Consider the following 16,965-nt stretch of genomic DNA (forward strand, 5'->3'; position numbering starts at 1 on the left):
ACTGTACTGGATCTCTTAATAAAAAGGTATTATAAAATTCTGTAGCAAGTAACTTGAACTCACTGCTCCGAAGGCAACAGAAAGCATGGTTTGCATTTTGGCATCTTCCATGGAACCAATGACTCCTTTCTTACACAGCAAAGCACTGCCAGCCAACGTCCAGAACTTCATGTGTTTCACCCCCACAGACACAAACTGAGTGTCTGAGTCTGGGCGGAACTCTACAACAAATATCCTCTCCAGGTGTCCTCCCCTGCTAGCAACTTTAGCCCCTGTTTTAATTAGGAAAGCATAAAAATACAGTTAGATTTACCTGCAAAATTCAGCTCTGGTATGATTTTATAAAACAAAATTACATGGTATTAGATTAGAGAACTCTGTCCCAGATGCTGAAAGCTAAGCATATCCCAACATTATTTAAAACAGCAACCATTTTAATTCATGCAGCCTGCTAGGTCCCTGGATGTTCCACTACAGCTGACAGGTTTAGGATATTAATAGCACTATTTGTCTCCCAGGTACTGAAGTACCACTGAAACACTGAGTATCATCATCAAGTTGAATTATGCAAAAGATGAGCGGTGCCTCCTCTTAATGAACTTTTAAAGCACAGCAGGACTGCTGCATTTCCTGAGCACACTGCTCTGTGCAGGGATGTCAGATACTCTCTACACATCTTTTGGATGTAAGTGCTCGTGGCAATCAGGATGATGCAATGCCAGCTCCTGCGGTGGAGGAGGCAGGAGACAGGCACTGAGCACAGGTGTGTGCAGAGAAAACTCTGAAAATCTGGGGATGTTTTGAAGTAAAGCAGGGAAATATCTAGAGAGCTGAGACACTTTCCCCTCTATTCCTGATAGTGATAACCATTGTCTGGGAATGACTTCTTAAAGGCCTAATCTTTAGGCGTATGATTTCAAATCCGAGCATTTTCAGCATAAAAAGAAAACACTTCCCTTAATTTCAGGGAATTATATGTTGAATGTTATCTCCTTATTTCTGTTTATAATAGAAATTTAAGCTTATATTCTTATCGATATTTTCTAGCGCTTTGTTTTCTTCCTTCAATTGATTTTGAGACTTGTAGGGAGCCATTTCACTCAGAGTAAGAACATAAACCTATGCCAACGACTTGAAAGGAAAAGCAAATAACTGCATACAGATCTGCCAGACTGAAGGAATGCGTGTTTTCCAGTTACCTTCCTGCCACCTCCACACTGTGATGGTGTGTTCTGGATCGACTCCCACCGAAACCAGAAGTTTGCCCGTTGCACTGAAGTTAACATAGTTGACTCCTTTGGTGTGGAAGCAACGTAGCATTGAAATCGTTTGCTTACTCATAGCATCCCATACATGAATTGTGGGAGTTGTACCTACACGGAAAAAGATGCATTAAAAGAAAATCAATTCAGCATCTTGAAAGCTTCAGTGCGAAATAATGCATTTTTCAAGAACATTTAACCTAAACAGACACTTAAGTTTGTTTGTGTTTTTTTTTTTTTTTTTTAAAGATTAAAAGTACTCAAAAAAAAACATAATGTCTTGAAAAAAAAAAAAAAAACAAAAAACAGGGAAATTATTGCATTTCATGAAATAAGACAAATGCCAAAAGAACAACGCAACATTGATGAAGAACCTCATGCAAAAGAAATTATCTGTAGATGTTCCACTTGTATCCGCGGTTGACACAGATACAATGAGGTAACATGAAACTTTGACATAACTCTGCTGACTAGAATTCACAAACGAATCAGCCTTACCTGAAAATTCTGTCATATCACCTGCATTGTGAGAGCAATGGCAAATGAGGAAGCACCAAGGGAAAACAATAAGTGAAGTAAGTCATGTTTCTAATGCTGAAGTGCCAGCATCAGCACCAGAAGTAAAAAAAAAAAAAAATTAAAAATTAAAAGTTTGAAAATGGATATGGATTAAATCAACAAAACAAATAAGCAGGAATATTGTTGAACTTAATTTTGAGTATATTGTCTTTTATACACAAATATTGCAACAATATTTAGTACCTCTCAGTTTTAAAAACGGTATTTAAAAGAAATGGTAAAGACATGCAGTTTTTAAAGATTACTAAATTCAAAACTAATATGAATCTACAACGATCCAGAATCCCAACCAAAATCAGAAACACTGATTTCATGGGCTCCTACTGATGGAATTAAGAGACAGGCTTAAAGTCACTGCTTTGGGTCACAGAAATCAGAATTCTGGACCAGGGCTCTGACTGTATGAATACATTCTCTTTTTTATTCAACATTCCAATTGAAAAGACAACGCTCCAGGCAGGCAGCAGAGATGGTTTGCCATCTTCATGACGTCGATTATTCTAGTATTACCCTGGTATAAGTGAAAAGCAACACATCCCTCCGTAAGCCTGGGACAAACAATCCTGATGTTCCCTACAGCTTTTACTTCTCCAAAAGGCATTGGTGACTGATCTCTAGAGATCCCTCCCAGCCCCTACAATTCTGTGACTCTGTAATTTCGTGGGACTCTTCATGTAAATAACACATCAATACATATGGTCTCAGGATCAGCCTTTACATGCATCATAACTTCTGCTGAGGTTCCACTCTAACCCTTTCCTTTTTTAAATTACTTTTGAATTTCTGCAAGGGAAATTGTCATTATTCTATTTTCACAGCTAAGTGCTTTATGGCTAAACAGTGCTTCGGATACTGGAAGGAAAGAGGAAATCCTGTGAAGCTTATGATTACATATGAATGAGAAGATTTAGTGCTGTATGAAAACTCTTGTTTTCTGAAATATCCTTACAATTAACTCTTGTACTCTACTACAGTTAACTCTAAAACACAATGACACGATCAGAGATGAAACTGCTGCAGATAGACTGAAATGATAGAGATAATTAAGCTTCAGGATTTTCTAAAAAAAAAAAAAAAAAAAAAAAAAAAGGTGACAGTGGTAAATCCCAATAAAAATTCTATGTAGATAAGCCCAAAAGAAATCAGTGCCCCTGACAATTTCTGAGTAAGACATTGGTACATGGAGTCACCTACCGATCTGGCTGGTAGCCACAATGTTTTTGTACTTTGGGTGCTGATTCACAGTTAAGCAGAGAATGTCATCAGTATGCTCCAGGTAGAAGCTCTGACTTCCTAATAAAATTCAAACGTGGTTTTATTCACAACAGTCTCAAAGAAAGAACCACCACTGAAGCAAAGAATATTTCATCAGCTTGTTGGTACGCTCATGCTGTGCTCTAGGGGATGCATAGGGGAGAGCAATAAGAATGCTGAGAGCTGCTTTGCTTTCACTTCCAGGCACCATTTCCAAACAAGCTGTGAATAACCACTAATGCATATATATATGAAAAAGCAGGATTGGTCAATTAGCTGCCAGGACTTAGCACAGGAATCACCCTGTAATCATCTGTAACCACCACCACAAGAAAAAAGCAGAACTGCCAAATGCACAGACCAGCTCCCCCACTTAATCGAAGGAGTCAACAGGAAACAAAGCAGAAAGCTAAACCCTGGGAAGTTTCTGCTCTGCACCATCTTCCCTGGGGGAAGGCCAGGAAGAGCAGCTGGGGCAGCGTTCCCAGCTCCACGGGCCAGAGGCTGTGCAGGGCAAGGAGTCCCCTGAAGTCAGCAGATGTGACACCGTCTATCTCTGCCTCTCCTTGGCAGCAGAGCTGAGTGAACTGCTGTCACTATTTAGTGCCACAGAGGACCAAGAGGGAATAATAAACTGCCAGAATTCCATTAATTCCTGGCTTGTTTCTTAAGCTATGTGGAGAGCTACAAATCAGGGCAAAATAAGTAGGTAGGTTTTTGTCACTGCCCAAAAAGGCACGGAATATTTCTACACCTTCTGAAGAGCAATTTACTCACATCGTATTGCATAGCAATGGATCCTTCCCTGGAGCATGATCTTGCTAAAATAACCCAAAATGGAACAATTACTGCTCCTAAAACCGTGATATCCCATATCATTTCGTATCCCATGCAACCTGAGAAACCCTCCCTATGCTTTCAGTGTGGAGTTTAGAAAGGCACAGCTGCAGAAATAGAACAGCTTAGTATTACGCTTCCTAACAGAATCTCATACCTACTGAAATGAGTCGGGTGGCTTAACAGGATGACCTTAATAAGAGAACTTGACAGTCTGCTAAAATAGCCATCTAAATTTCTTTGCATTATTTCAGAAGATAGAAAATACGAAGGAGTTGCAGGAATGTTACAAAAGCGTGACTTTCTTACAGAAATGTTTCACTTCTACAGTAATTTTTATCTCAAAGTACTGTTGCAAGTTGAATTACCAGTAGAAAGATTTTGCACTATGCCTGCTGCAGCTGTGTGGAAAATAATATCAGCACCATCATTTAGGTAATGAAGGTTGTTGCGACAGTCAAATCCTCTGTATCCAAAAACATGGTCCAAAGCCAGCTCCTAGTCAAGCAAAATAGAAAAAAAGAATAAGAGTGAAATAAAGAGCAAACAAAGAGGTTAAAGAGTTTGAATCATGCATGTGAAGATCTCAGGTGATTATTACACAAGACACAAACGTCTTGTCCAAGCAACAGGATAATTAAACAATAATTAATCAGTTAGCCCTCTTTCTTCTGCTTATTTACTGAGGCATGACATTCTCATGGACTATACACAAAGCTGCCATCGGTCAAGTAAGGCAACGCATTTACATTATTATTTCTTTAATAATTCAACCAGATCTGAATATATTATTTAATTTCCATTCGAAATACATGCAATTTTAAAAAAGGTCCAATTTATTAATCTGCCCGTTACATTTTAATATCTGCACTGAGCAGCTATTTGCGAATACATCTACTTTAAGAGTCTTCAAAAATCATTCTCCTCAACAGTCACATTTTAATACAACAAATTCTGACACCAAGGTCCTTATAAGAGGCAATGCCAGGCTACAAGCAACTTCATCATTAAAACATTAATTGGAGGCGTCTTGGACATTTCATCTTACAAAGAGCAACTGTCAAAGAGATTTCCTCTAGAAAAACAGTGATGGGTAATGGATTGCTGTTAAAGCTGGTGTTCTAGCCCAGAAGACAGAGTTAATGCATGTGTCTCTAACATAATTCCATCTTGATTTGAACAATTTGACTAATAGTGACAGACCAATTGTTGCAAATGGTCCACATCGTCCACAGAATATTCCTTTCTCAGCATATTTCCAAATAGGTGGGGAGGAGAGAGGGCCTACAGTGTGAGGAGAGGGTATGTTCCAAAATAAATTAGCAAATCCTATCATTCAAAAGCATGCACGTAATGGTGCATGAGCAAAATGCAATTTCTGAACATATTTTCACTGGGGTTATCTAGTGAGTGTGGGTTCTGCTGTAGTTAAAACACACATCTCGGCTGTAAATGTTCTTCAAATCCAGAGACAAATTTTGGATTTGGAGAGATCTGATATTACAGGTAAGCCATATCTGAATCTGAAGTCCCTTCAGACACAGGTTGCTGGCTATCATGTCTTCTGGTATCTTCAGCTACTTTCGTAACAGGGATGAATTTAACCCAGCACACATTACTTCTAAAGCAAATGAAAAGAAAAATACAACTAAGTCTGACCTCAACCAGTTTCCTTTTTTTGTTGATGTTGTTCTTTTGCAGTTTTTCAGGCTGAGGAGCAGCTCTGCTAACTGGTGGCCTGAAAGAAACACGTTTAAGAGAGAAGACAATCAATATGTTTGAAAGCAAAACCACAGCATATGTTTTAAGTACAGAAAGTGGCCAATTGCAACTAAGTGTGTTTGATACCAAGATTTTAGCATTTTATAATACACACAGTAATGATATGCATTTTGACAGGGAGAGCAGAAACAACACTGATGTTGATTTTGGAGAGGAGTGGCAGAACAGACCACCTGAGAATGACTGTTTAAATTCTAACGATTTAAATCCTTTGGAAAATCCTTGAATACTGGCTGACAGTACATTGTTGCTTTCAGGAATGATCTAAAAGACTTTCTACAGCTGGCAGCTGACCTTTCCCCAGCCTTGCTTCTTCTGAGAAATCCCATCACAAAGCCTTGACTTGGCAGTATTAAAATCATTTCAAAATCACATTAAAGATAAAAGTATTACATTTTAGTCTGTGTAAGTCATTTACTGTGTGAATCTGATGAAGGCTAAGGGCAGCAAAGCATTTTACATAACTACAGTTGCTGAAAGTAACTAAAAAGACAAATGGGAAACATGGACTGAAGAACATTATTTGTGTAAATGGTCTTTTTGAAGACAGATAGCATTTACTTCTATGAGATGCTCTAACTGGAAGTCCAGAGGCTACAGTGAACATATATATGACTAAAGGGAGGCAGCAAAGGGGATATTCAACTTGATCCTTGTAAGAAAAAAGAAGAGGCACAAACCTAAGAGGTGCAGAGTGTGTTGGACCCACAGAATTTCATACCTAACACAATCCTGTAGCACTGGGTTCACTCAGGATGACTATTGTGTTCATTTGGGCACAATGACTATCCCTTTCAGGTAACAGGAATTAAGGGGGGCTAAATTCTAACCCTACTGGCAACAGCACAGACCCAAAACATTGCAGTAGATTACCAGCAAAATTACCCCAAGAAATTTAGCCTTCATCATATTTGATCAGCTTTTAGCTAGAATATGGGTCTGGCCAGAAGGTCAGGGTAGAAGAGGTGATAGCAAAAGAATCAAAACTGATATTATGGTTAAATGCTTGCTCCAAAACATCACTCAATGGCTGCTGTTATTCATACAAAAACAGCTCATGCCATTAAAGACCAACAGGAGATTCTGGGGACAGGGTTAAACAACAAGATTCTGTAAGAGAATGAAATCCCTTTTGCTTAATGGGAGCTGATTTATCTGGAATTGCATTTTTATGAAAGCTCTTAAGGACAGCAGTTGATGAAACACATAGCTGCTACGCGGCTTATTTTGCAGGAACAAGTAGCATGAAAAGCTGGGCTCTAAAAAAGACAGAGCAGACTGAAAATAAACAAACTAACTCGCTTCTCAAGCAAACAGACAAACTCATTAACACTGGAAAAGTACATTAGATCTTGTGATGTTGAAAGAGTAAAAGAGTTACCTTGATCCCCTTGTAAGCAGCAAACAAAGCCAAGTAAGAAACTTAATACAGTTTAGGCATATTTCTGACCATTTTACTCATGCACAAGCATTTTTAGAGTTGATCAGTCATTCCCTCGTGGCACAAAACATGCTATTCAAGCATGCCAGCAAAAACTAAAACAGAAATTAAAGAGTGCACCAGTCTACAAATTCAAAAATACCATACCCTGGCATTACTGGGTATATTCTTAACTCAAGATCCTACAGAACAGGGGGGAAAAAGGAAGCTACATCACTGCTTCCTGCACACTTTATACTGAAGCAGAATGTGATTCCATGAGTTTCTTTATTTTCAGGTGCCTGACAGGGATGGAAACTAATAGAAACTTAGCAGCCTCATAAGCACTGTTAAGTTTCACACAATGGATGCTTGTTTTCTCTCCTAGCTCAGCTTGCAATTTAGCCTAATAATTGTTCATTGGTAGGCCAACTTATGTACAGGGACAGCTTGTACTTGCTGTTCACAGGGAAACAAGTACCTTTATTTTCTCTGAGTGGTCAATCAAGTTGTTACGTAACCATCGGTGGTAATTGGACCCAATAGCAGTGCAATCATCAGTGGAAAAGGGATGGAGGAAGTTACTGCAAAACTCAATCGTCTTACAAAATGAAAACATTATGTGATGCTAGAAAAGCAAACACCACTTCAACCCAGATTTACTAAGGCCTTTGAATCAGCACTTATGAAAAGAATAAATCGTTTTCTTGTATGCTTCCTGCTCTTTTTTCTGTTTTAGTGTAATTTTAAGATGGATCACTTTTACATTCCTTTACCCGGGCATATCTTCTAGAGTTTATGACAACAGCAAGCCAAAAATTTTCATGAAAGCAGAGAACACTACCACTATGACATGACAGATAATCACTAGATAGTAAACATAAGATTTAATTTGGAAACATACACATACACACATGTACTTGAATATATACCTGTTCACAGTACACACAAACACAAATGTTGTGTGCATACATATATACATATACATGTATATATACACACGCATTTGTTGCCTTATAATCACCTCAATAAAAGAAATGTAAAGCAGCACCAATTTGATTTTCATTTTTAACAAATCTGACTACACCTAATTTATTTTCGTACATAGGATGGCAGTGTCAAGACAAGAAATTCGTGCTGTAGGAAATTACATATATTTACCCTTCATAGCCTATGCAATCTGCACTGTACATTCACAGCAATCTGTGCTTTTTCTGTGCTGTGTTGTTAGTACTTACTTGACAATTCCCTGCCTCCAAAGGAAAGCAAGTTAAAACATAATACAAGTATTAACGGTTTCTTTTCAGTGATGTAAAGTAAATGTGCTTATATTATGTTATGGGATGAGCGAGTTCCAGGGAAGATAAGACACAGTCAGACATTAGGGAGCTTTCAGTTCTCAAAGTACTGCAAATACAGCAAATAAAGTTTCTGTTAATGCTGATTATCTTGATTATACAAGCTTACACAGGTATACACGGTTACACAGCAGTGAGCTAACTTCAGATTGAAACTGACCAAATCTCACCCTCTCCCCTTATGGGCCTTAATGCCAGAATGTAAGAAGGTGCAAGCGACAACTCGCTACCTCTCACTTTCCCAGTAAGGCCACGTGGAATGGCCAAGACCAGGAGCCTAAATCCTGGGTGGGGTGAATGGGCAGCATGAGGACAGAGAGTAGCAGATGGGCATGGCAGAAGCTGGGTGAAATGGGGGAGGGCAGAGGGGTTGAGAAGTGGGGCACCTCGAGGAAGCAGTGATCTTAGAGAACAGGGTGCCCATGCAGTAAAAGAGTCAAATGCCTTTAGACAGAAATTACAGGAGAGAGAAAGAAGACCCAGGAAAATGTTATGATATATTCCATTGGATGGGGATGAACAGCTCATGTTTTTAGAGCACATGGCATAATTGCTTTCTGAAGAGACACAATGTCTGCATCCCTGACAAGTTGGCAAGAACGCAAACATTCTGTTCTGAGGCCAATGGGAACAGAATTGGATCTTCAGAAACAATGCTGCATGAAAGCAACAAACACTGAGGGCTGGAGAGCTGATAGGTGGACAAAAACGTCCTGCCCTTGAGAACAGGTGACAGGCTGGGCCCAGCAGGAGCGAGCAGAGGAGTGGAAGAGAGTCCAAACGGGAGGCTAACATGTGCATGGGGATGGCTGCTAACTGGAGGGAATATACTTGGATGCCAAGCAAAGGTAAAAATGAGCAAGGGCTGCTCCCAGGAAGAGGAAGCAAAGGTCAAAATGAGGAAGGACAATTTAGTACTGTAAGGTTTATTTGGACAAGAGATTTAAAGCCCAAGGTTAAAAAAACCCAAACTGCTCATTTCAGAAGGAAAAACACAGACGTGGCTTTTAATAATATATTTTCACTAGCTGACAATAAGGGGACTCCCAAGAGCCCCCAAACTGCTGTTAAACTCCTGGCTGTAAGACGCGATCCTGTGAATTCTAAACCTTTGGATTTTCCCATCCCAACATACACAGGAGTTCTGTATACCACTTTTCCTTAGATATTGCAGACAACATGAAAATATATCCTACTTCTTCATACAGCGAATCAAAGCAAAACTGAAACAAAAGCAGAGGGAGATAGAAACTGCAATCTAAGTTGCTTTTTAAACCTTACTTATGCTTTTACATGTATGCTGATGCACTCTTTAAAAAAAAAACCAAAACCAAAACGGTGCTGCAGATGAAATGGTGGTGATAGCCAATTTGATATTCTCGTAAGGGAATGTAGTCACTGCATTCACATATCATTCGAGGTCAGCCTCCAAATGTGAAATGAGCAGAAAAGCAGGTTAATAAGTATGATCAGTTCCGAATGAAATCTGAAGGCTTTCATTTTTGAACAAGTTCTTTGTTCTAAACATCTCATAAAGCTGTTAATCTAAAGGACCACTGTAAAACAGCCTGGTTGCAGGGCAGGTAGATCTGTCACGCACAGCACACTGCTCAGACAGCACTGTCCATGTGGTCTCTCAGCCAAACCCTGTTTGCCAAAACAAGGAACACGCTGCACCATGCTCGAGGCAAAATCTAATTAGCTGTCTTAGATTAAAAAAAAGTTCAGAATACCTGAAATCATGAGTCTTCTGGAAAACTCTCTCCATATACATCAAGGCATTAGTATTAACTTAATCTTAGGACATTCTATAAAATTTCTCTTTTCTTAGGCTTCCTTAGGAGCATGTTTGAAAGGAAGAGGCTTTTCCAGTTTTATTCCTTACATAAATTCTGACATTTTATAACTCTGCTTTTTGTGTAAGTAAAAACATTTGACCAATAGTATACCGAGAACTTTGGGGGTGGAGGTAGAAACATCAGAGGTAGGCACATTAGCATCGTTTCCCCATGTAACAAAATTTAAGCTGTATTAGAAACAATACTTCTTAGATCCTTCCTGGAATACAGCCCACACAGCAAAAAGCTCTCAAACACCTGAATTTTTCACATCCATCTCAGAGCAGAGAGCATTTCTCAAGTTCAGACAGAGAAGGATCATAGCATGATGTGCATTGCAACACCACCACCATCCCACAATTGCACACCCACTAAGAGTCACACAGATGCAAAGGACCTTTGGGCCAGCTTTGTGCTGACCTGTGGGAAAAGTGAAACTGACTCTGAGTTCAATAGGTTGGCAGGGACAGCAAAATTATCAGTCACAATGTGTTCAAGCCCTGGCGACAACTGTGATGAAACCAGCATGCTGCCAAATACATTTAGGATGCATTAACTTGACATAATCCTGTGGGAAAGTAAAAGTGAATTTTCTATAGGACTCCACTCATTCACAAGCACCAGACTTCTGGTGAAATAAGCCAGCTGTTTTCTCCCCACCTCACATAATACGTGTTTTTCCGGACACATTTTGAATTATTCCCACCTACACATCAATACAACACAGGTTCACATTCAAAGCTTTTACACTGCACCCATACAAGCGTGCATGTAAAAGTGCACGAGCAGATTTTGTAACCATATGCCCAATGATTTGGTTTTGGGTACAAAAGCTAGTATTTGTCACTTGTGGGGGCTCTTTTGGAAGCTTGTAAGTCAGCCCATGCCTTTGCAAAGAAATAAATAATCAACAGAATAGAGTTTGAAGATAGAAAACGTGAGTTCTTCAGATCAGAACATATGATTACAAACGATGCACAAGAGCACATGGGAACAGGCTTGAGACAAGGTAACTCACAGAAAGTGAGACACGCTGTGTGTTAAGAAAACCGAAAAGTAGACAAACATGCTAATGCTGCTTTTTGTTTTCTACACGTTCAACTTGCTTAACAGGGTTTCCCATTACCAGGTATGTTATAAGTTTTTCAGTTTATGTAGAATCATGCAAATCAAACTAAATGAAAGCTGCAAACACAGGATAGATGTTAGCGGTTAGTAGAATGCAAAATGCAAATAAATCTTTGCCTTTGGTATTAGTAACAGAAATACAGTTTTTATGCAAGCCTGTTTGACTTCTTTTTTCGTGAGTTCTTAGCCAGCTAAAAGGGTCCCAGTTCAAAAGTTAGCCCTTGTATGAAATAAAGCACAATTCCTACATAACACACAGTATAGCTTACAATTGTCCTGGATTGTCTGGGACAGTCCCACCAGTGCCCAAGTGGTCCCGCGGTGTGGGAGCACTGCTCTTGGAGCTCCCACACCGTGAGACTGCTCCTGCAGCACCTCTCATTGGCACCCCACTTCTGTATCGTACAGGTGGAGCAAGGAAGAGGATGCCAATCAGAGGAGCAAGAAAGGAAGAGAAAAATAAGGGTGGGGGGAGGATAGGAGGACAGACACGGAAAGGGAGAAGAAGAAAAACAAGAAGGTTGGGGAGAGAGAAACAACAATCAATTAATTATCTTAACCAAATGCACCAACTAATACAACCACAACATATTTAAATATTGTTACTCAGACTCATCTCTCCTGTTTCTTTTCCATCCTAAAGCTGTCACTCCTGGCAGCGATGACAAAGCTGGGCACGAAAATACTAGACCACAATTTATTTCAAATCCTGCAGGCAAAATCTACTGTGTACTTTCTACCTCCCTCTGAGACATTTGCAGAATGATCGTTACTTTCTTACGTAAATAAATAAGACAGAAGAAGTACATTTGATAAAGGGCTTTCATTTTCTTTTCTAAGGCAACTCCTTAACATTATCCCCACGATTGTCTCCTCTGAGTTTTTTGGCCTTTACAATCATGAGATTTCTCCCCTGACTTTGCTTAGGGGCCCAACACTCTGGAGATCTGGAGAAGGTCAGTCTAATAGTGATTTCCTTTTCATCTTGCTGGGTTATGCTAAGCACAGAGCACTTGCTAAGCAGTAAAAGAGGGTCCACAGCAGCTGCTCAAAGTCACAGTTCTCCTCAATCAAGCATTATGTCAAACCTGTCCTCCTACCCTTCTTCCTGTGATGTGAGAGAGCAAAGACAAAAGCTGCTGGCTCCTCTCTTCTGGCATAAAGACAGCCTTTGCATTAATTTGCAGAAAGTCATTTGTTGGTTCTTTTCCAGATGGGTGGTGGTTGTTGCAAACCTTTCCCTTCAAAACCCAGCACTGCCTGTATCAGCTCTCATCCATATACTTGCATCTTGGCAGGAGACATTAACACAGCTCTAGTCCAAACTCATCCTGAATCGTACCACAAGTTGTTATTTTTAGAGACACAATGTACTTTGAGTTTTTCAGACATACCATTCTTAACAGAGTCCTGCAAGCTTATTCTAGCAAACACAAAAGTTGAATTTCCTGTTAAATAAAATTTAGTTACAATAAAAAGGAAAACAAAACAACCATCTTCTTGAACCAGAATTGTCTACTAGGCATCACATCACATTTGAAGCATATTTGTGTTTATAAGCAGGGAAGTAACTTGTTCAGCAACAATTTACCTTCAAAATATTACTATTCAAAGAAAGAAATAAAGCAAGCTTAAAGTCCTTGTTCCCAAGAAGTTCAAATCAACAGTTCCAGCTACCCCTCTCTGATGGAAGCTGGAAACATTCCTGTTTTTATCTTTCCTTTTTCTTTTTCTAATTTAGAATTTAGAAATTTAGAAATTTGATTAATTTGCTTCTACCCTATACCAGTGAAAACTCAAATTTTCTCTTCTGCTTTCTCACATAATGAAAATACAGCAAGGAGAGACACTTCTTTCTTCTTAGATCCTGACTGCTTTTGCAGTGAAGCAAACTGGCAGTTTTTGAGGCTTTGTGATTATTTCACCCCTTCAAACTTGAATGGCCTCGTAACAATTTTCAAAATTTACACAATATGTAAAGATCTCAGAGCATTTGTAGTATGCAAATCCCAACAGATGCACAATCCTTGGTTCATAGAATGAGTTGGGTTGGAAGGGACCTTTAAGATCATCTAGTTCCAACCCTCTGCTATAGGCAGGGACACCTCCCTCTAGACCAGGCTGCTCACAGCCCCATCCAGCCTGGCCTTGAATGCTTCCAGGGAGGGGGCATCCACAGCCTCACTGGGCAGCCTGTTCAGTGTCTCACCACCTTCACAGACTCATTTCAGAGTCTTCATACAGACAGATGACACAATTATAAAGAAGAAAAATTTTGGATTTGGGATATTTTCTCCAGACAATTTTTCCCCTCTAAAGACCACCAGGGTTTCCCACATAGCTGCCTGAAAGAGAATGGTATACACCCCCTTGGTTCCCTTCGTGAAGAACTGGGAAAGGCTACTTCAGCAGTGCCTTGCAGAAAAAGTAAAGCTTTGCAAACTGGTGTCAATATTACTTGATACCATCTCACTCAACCCAGTGCACATATGCTTCAAGTCTCCGTATCCTGAAGGCCTGTTGATTTAGAACCTTTCCTGGACACTGACACCTGAGTATTTCTAGGCTTTTTATTTTGTTTGGCTCAGCTTTCACTTGGGACCCTCATAGGGGGAAGGAGAAGCTTTCAGGAAGCTTTTAGAACATGGTCGGACAAATATTTCATTAGCTGCTGCATTCTTTGTATCCTCAGAAAAGATGAAACCTGGCACAGTTATGAAACTTAACTCATCATTCAAATGTCTTTGAGAAAAGTCAGCTTCACTCTGAAGCACTCATAATTGAGAGTGTCAAGATTCTGGATAAATTGTGCACAAATTGGTACAACTGTGGTCAAAAGTTGAAGTCTTTGACAAATGCAGTAGCCAACACATTAATCTCATCTTCCTGCATCCAAAACCCACCACTTTCCACAAAGCCCTATCCCAGCACTATATGTCCAGAAACTGCAGTTTTGCTACATCTCACCATAAATTTTCTGCTTCTAATTATTTGGCTACAAATTCTAGTAATTTATATGAACAGGATGAAGAGAAGGAAGCAAATGCTTCTTTTCCTAATGAGCCACATATGAAAGATAAGGGAATTTCTGACAAACTTATCAGAAAAGCAAATTCCAAATACTGAAAATGCCATTATATTAAACTAACCGAAACCAAAAGAGTATATATAAAAAAATATGAAGAATAGATGTGATTCTTTAGGAGAAAAGATGGTAAAGACAGTTCTGTGTTTTTTCCCCAGCTATTTTAAAATGTACTACACATCGATTATATAGAGATAGTATGAAGGAAAAAGATACAGAGAACATTAAAAATTACCTTTTTGCTCTCTTATGGGATGGATAATTCCTTCCAATAGCTACAGTATTGTATTTTTATGTACAAGCACCATGAAAATCATTATGGAAGTGTAAGGCAACCTCACCACAAAGGAGGTGTCTACCCATTTAGTTGGGACCACCAGCAATAATCAGGACAGGCAGCAAGGAAGCAGTTGGCCATACTAGAGGAGCTTCCTGCTCCAGTGTGACTTCGTAGTTTTGGATAGCATGAGGAACACTGTCATTGCTCTGTGGATTACCAGTGTGTGACAAACAGGAAGCCTGTTTCATTTTCCTCATTGCTGCTTTGTGGATGCATTCATTTCAAGGGGTGCCTTCTTCCACAGCAAAAAAGCACGTTCAGCTAGGTCAGCTTGTGCAGTGTAGGACTGTGGACATACCCAAAAGTTACAAAGCCTTTAGGATATGTGACAGAGTGAGGCAGTCTCCAAGAAACAGGGCACTCGCTTGCATCAGACAGCAAACACATGGCCAGGTATCAGAGAAAGAAAAGTTCCTGGGGACTGTGGTGATTTTCAGTCCTAGACTGAAAGTAGTGCTGAGAAGCTGCAGAAAAAAAAAAAAAACAACCTGATGCTTATATTGTTGGTAATTCACTAGCACAAACCAATTGTAAGCCTGGCTTAATCGGTCAATTACACTCATTCTGCATTTGCTTTTGCATCAAGGCTGAATAAAGCAGCTGGAAGGTAGAAAAGTTTGTGGTGTAAAACATTTGTCCATCCTACTATTGGTATTTGTTGTTTCACGTGTAATTTAGCAGTATATCCCCAAAATGAAAATTATAAGTTTTCTTTTCAGTTCATTCTCAACACATCCATGTTTGGTAGATAATAAACTGCCTTTTTACAGAAAAATGGAGAAATAAAGACTTCACGTGAGTAAATGAGTTGAAAGAAATATCTTTAGAAGAAGGGAAGACAAATGGGTTATGGACCAATATTTAATAAAAATATCTAATAAAAAACATTAAGATTCATGCTACATCTTTGTCGAAATGTTGCCATGAAAAAAATAACTGAAAGGGGGCAACATATCTCATCTTCCACACCCAACATTTCATCTCATATTATTAAACTACTGAGTGCAAAGTGATTAATTTTTGCCCCAATATGAGGCAAAAGCTAGAAAACCAAAGTCATACTTGTGCATAAAAAAAAAATCCAACAAAAGAAACTGCACAGATTCACACTCTGAGTCATTATCTAGATACAGCTGTACAGTAGAGCTACAAGTGTGCACAGTAAAGAACTAAGGAAGTACCCATCAGTACTCACAGACCTTAATTCTTCAGACAAATTCATTCCAAAAGGGGAGTGAGATACACCTGTTACCAGTAAATGCCACAGCTATTTGATCAATGGGGAGAGTATTCTGTACAGATGTCTTGAGCCTGAATACAGTTCCAAGTTACTGGCTATAGATCCTCCTCTTCTGTCCCAGCAGTCCTGCCCCAGCCAGAGCTTTTACTTACCCACTCCCCTAGACAACTGGACCCCACTCTCTACACTTATTACCTCTTTTCTTTACTGTCTTCTCTTTCCATCCACTGTTTTCCAGCTTACTGTTTTGTTTTCCCCAAATAACACGTGCTGTAGTAACAACCTGACCAAATTCTAAGCAACTGACAATCTTCTCATGAAAATGTCACCAAGAGCCTCAACTACACAGGATTTACAGGCTCCTCCTTTCCCAGATGCCTTGCTGCAGACATATGCCTGCGTGCTCTGATCAGAACCAAAAATAACTGCAAATGTGAACAACAGGAGAGGAAACTACACTCACAGGTGTTTTAGTCACATACAAACTTTTAGCCATCACACCAACATTTTGCAACTGACCAACAGCATTTTAAATACTATCTTACGAATTTCAAAATTCCTGTCTTATTTCTAAAGACCAGTTTTAGTTGAGCGAAAAGAGATTCAAAAGAATGCAATCTGCATTTGGAAATGAACGCCTCTGTGTGACATACCTCTCTTCTACTGAAACTTCCTTCAGCTGTTGATGTGGTTTTGTCCCCTCCATTTCTCGGATGCTTACCGCATAGATCTTAGTGGTATAATCAATTGCTTTTTCTCTTGCAACATCACTATCATAACCTTAAAAATGTAAAACAGAGTAAAACAAATTACCCGTGACTCGTGGTGGAGGAATAGAAAAC

The 16,965-nt window shown here is 39.4% G+C and overlaps 1 protein-coding gene across 3 annotated transcripts in view; it reads right to left on the minus strand.

The window, feature by feature from the left end:
• Positions 1 to 16,965, minus strand: part of EML6 (EMAP like 6) — a 115,806-nt gene that overhangs the window by 11,145 nt on the left and 87,696 nt on the right. For all 3 annotated transcript variants that reach the window (XR_014881793.1, XM_085218591.1, XM_085218592.1), the window contains exons 27-32: positions 16,777 to 16,903; positions 5,592 to 5,670; positions 4,301 to 4,430; positions 3,036 to 3,134; positions 1,200 to 1,373; positions 64 to 272 (exon numbers count right to left, since the gene is read on the minus strand). Coding sequence is in view for 2 of the 3 variants with exons in the window: in XM_085218591.1 (XP_085074717.1) it covers positions 64 to 272; positions 1,200 to 1,373; positions 3,036 to 3,134; positions 4,301 to 4,430; positions 5,592 to 5,670; positions 16,777 to 16,903 (818 nt within the window). In the remaining variant the exon portion in view is untranslated. The remainder of the gene's footprint in view (positions 1 to 63; positions 273 to 1,199; positions 1,374 to 3,035; positions 3,135 to 4,300; positions 4,431 to 5,591; positions 5,671 to 16,776; positions 16,904 to 16,965) is intronic.

Source organism: Meleagris gallopavo, chromosome 2 (assembly GCF_905368555.1).
Source record: "Meleagris gallopavo chromosome 2, MGAL_WU_HG_1.1, whole genome shotgun sequence".
NCBI classification, from domain to species: Eukaryota; Metazoa; Chordata; class Aves; order Galliformes; family Phasianidae; genus Meleagris; species Meleagris gallopavo.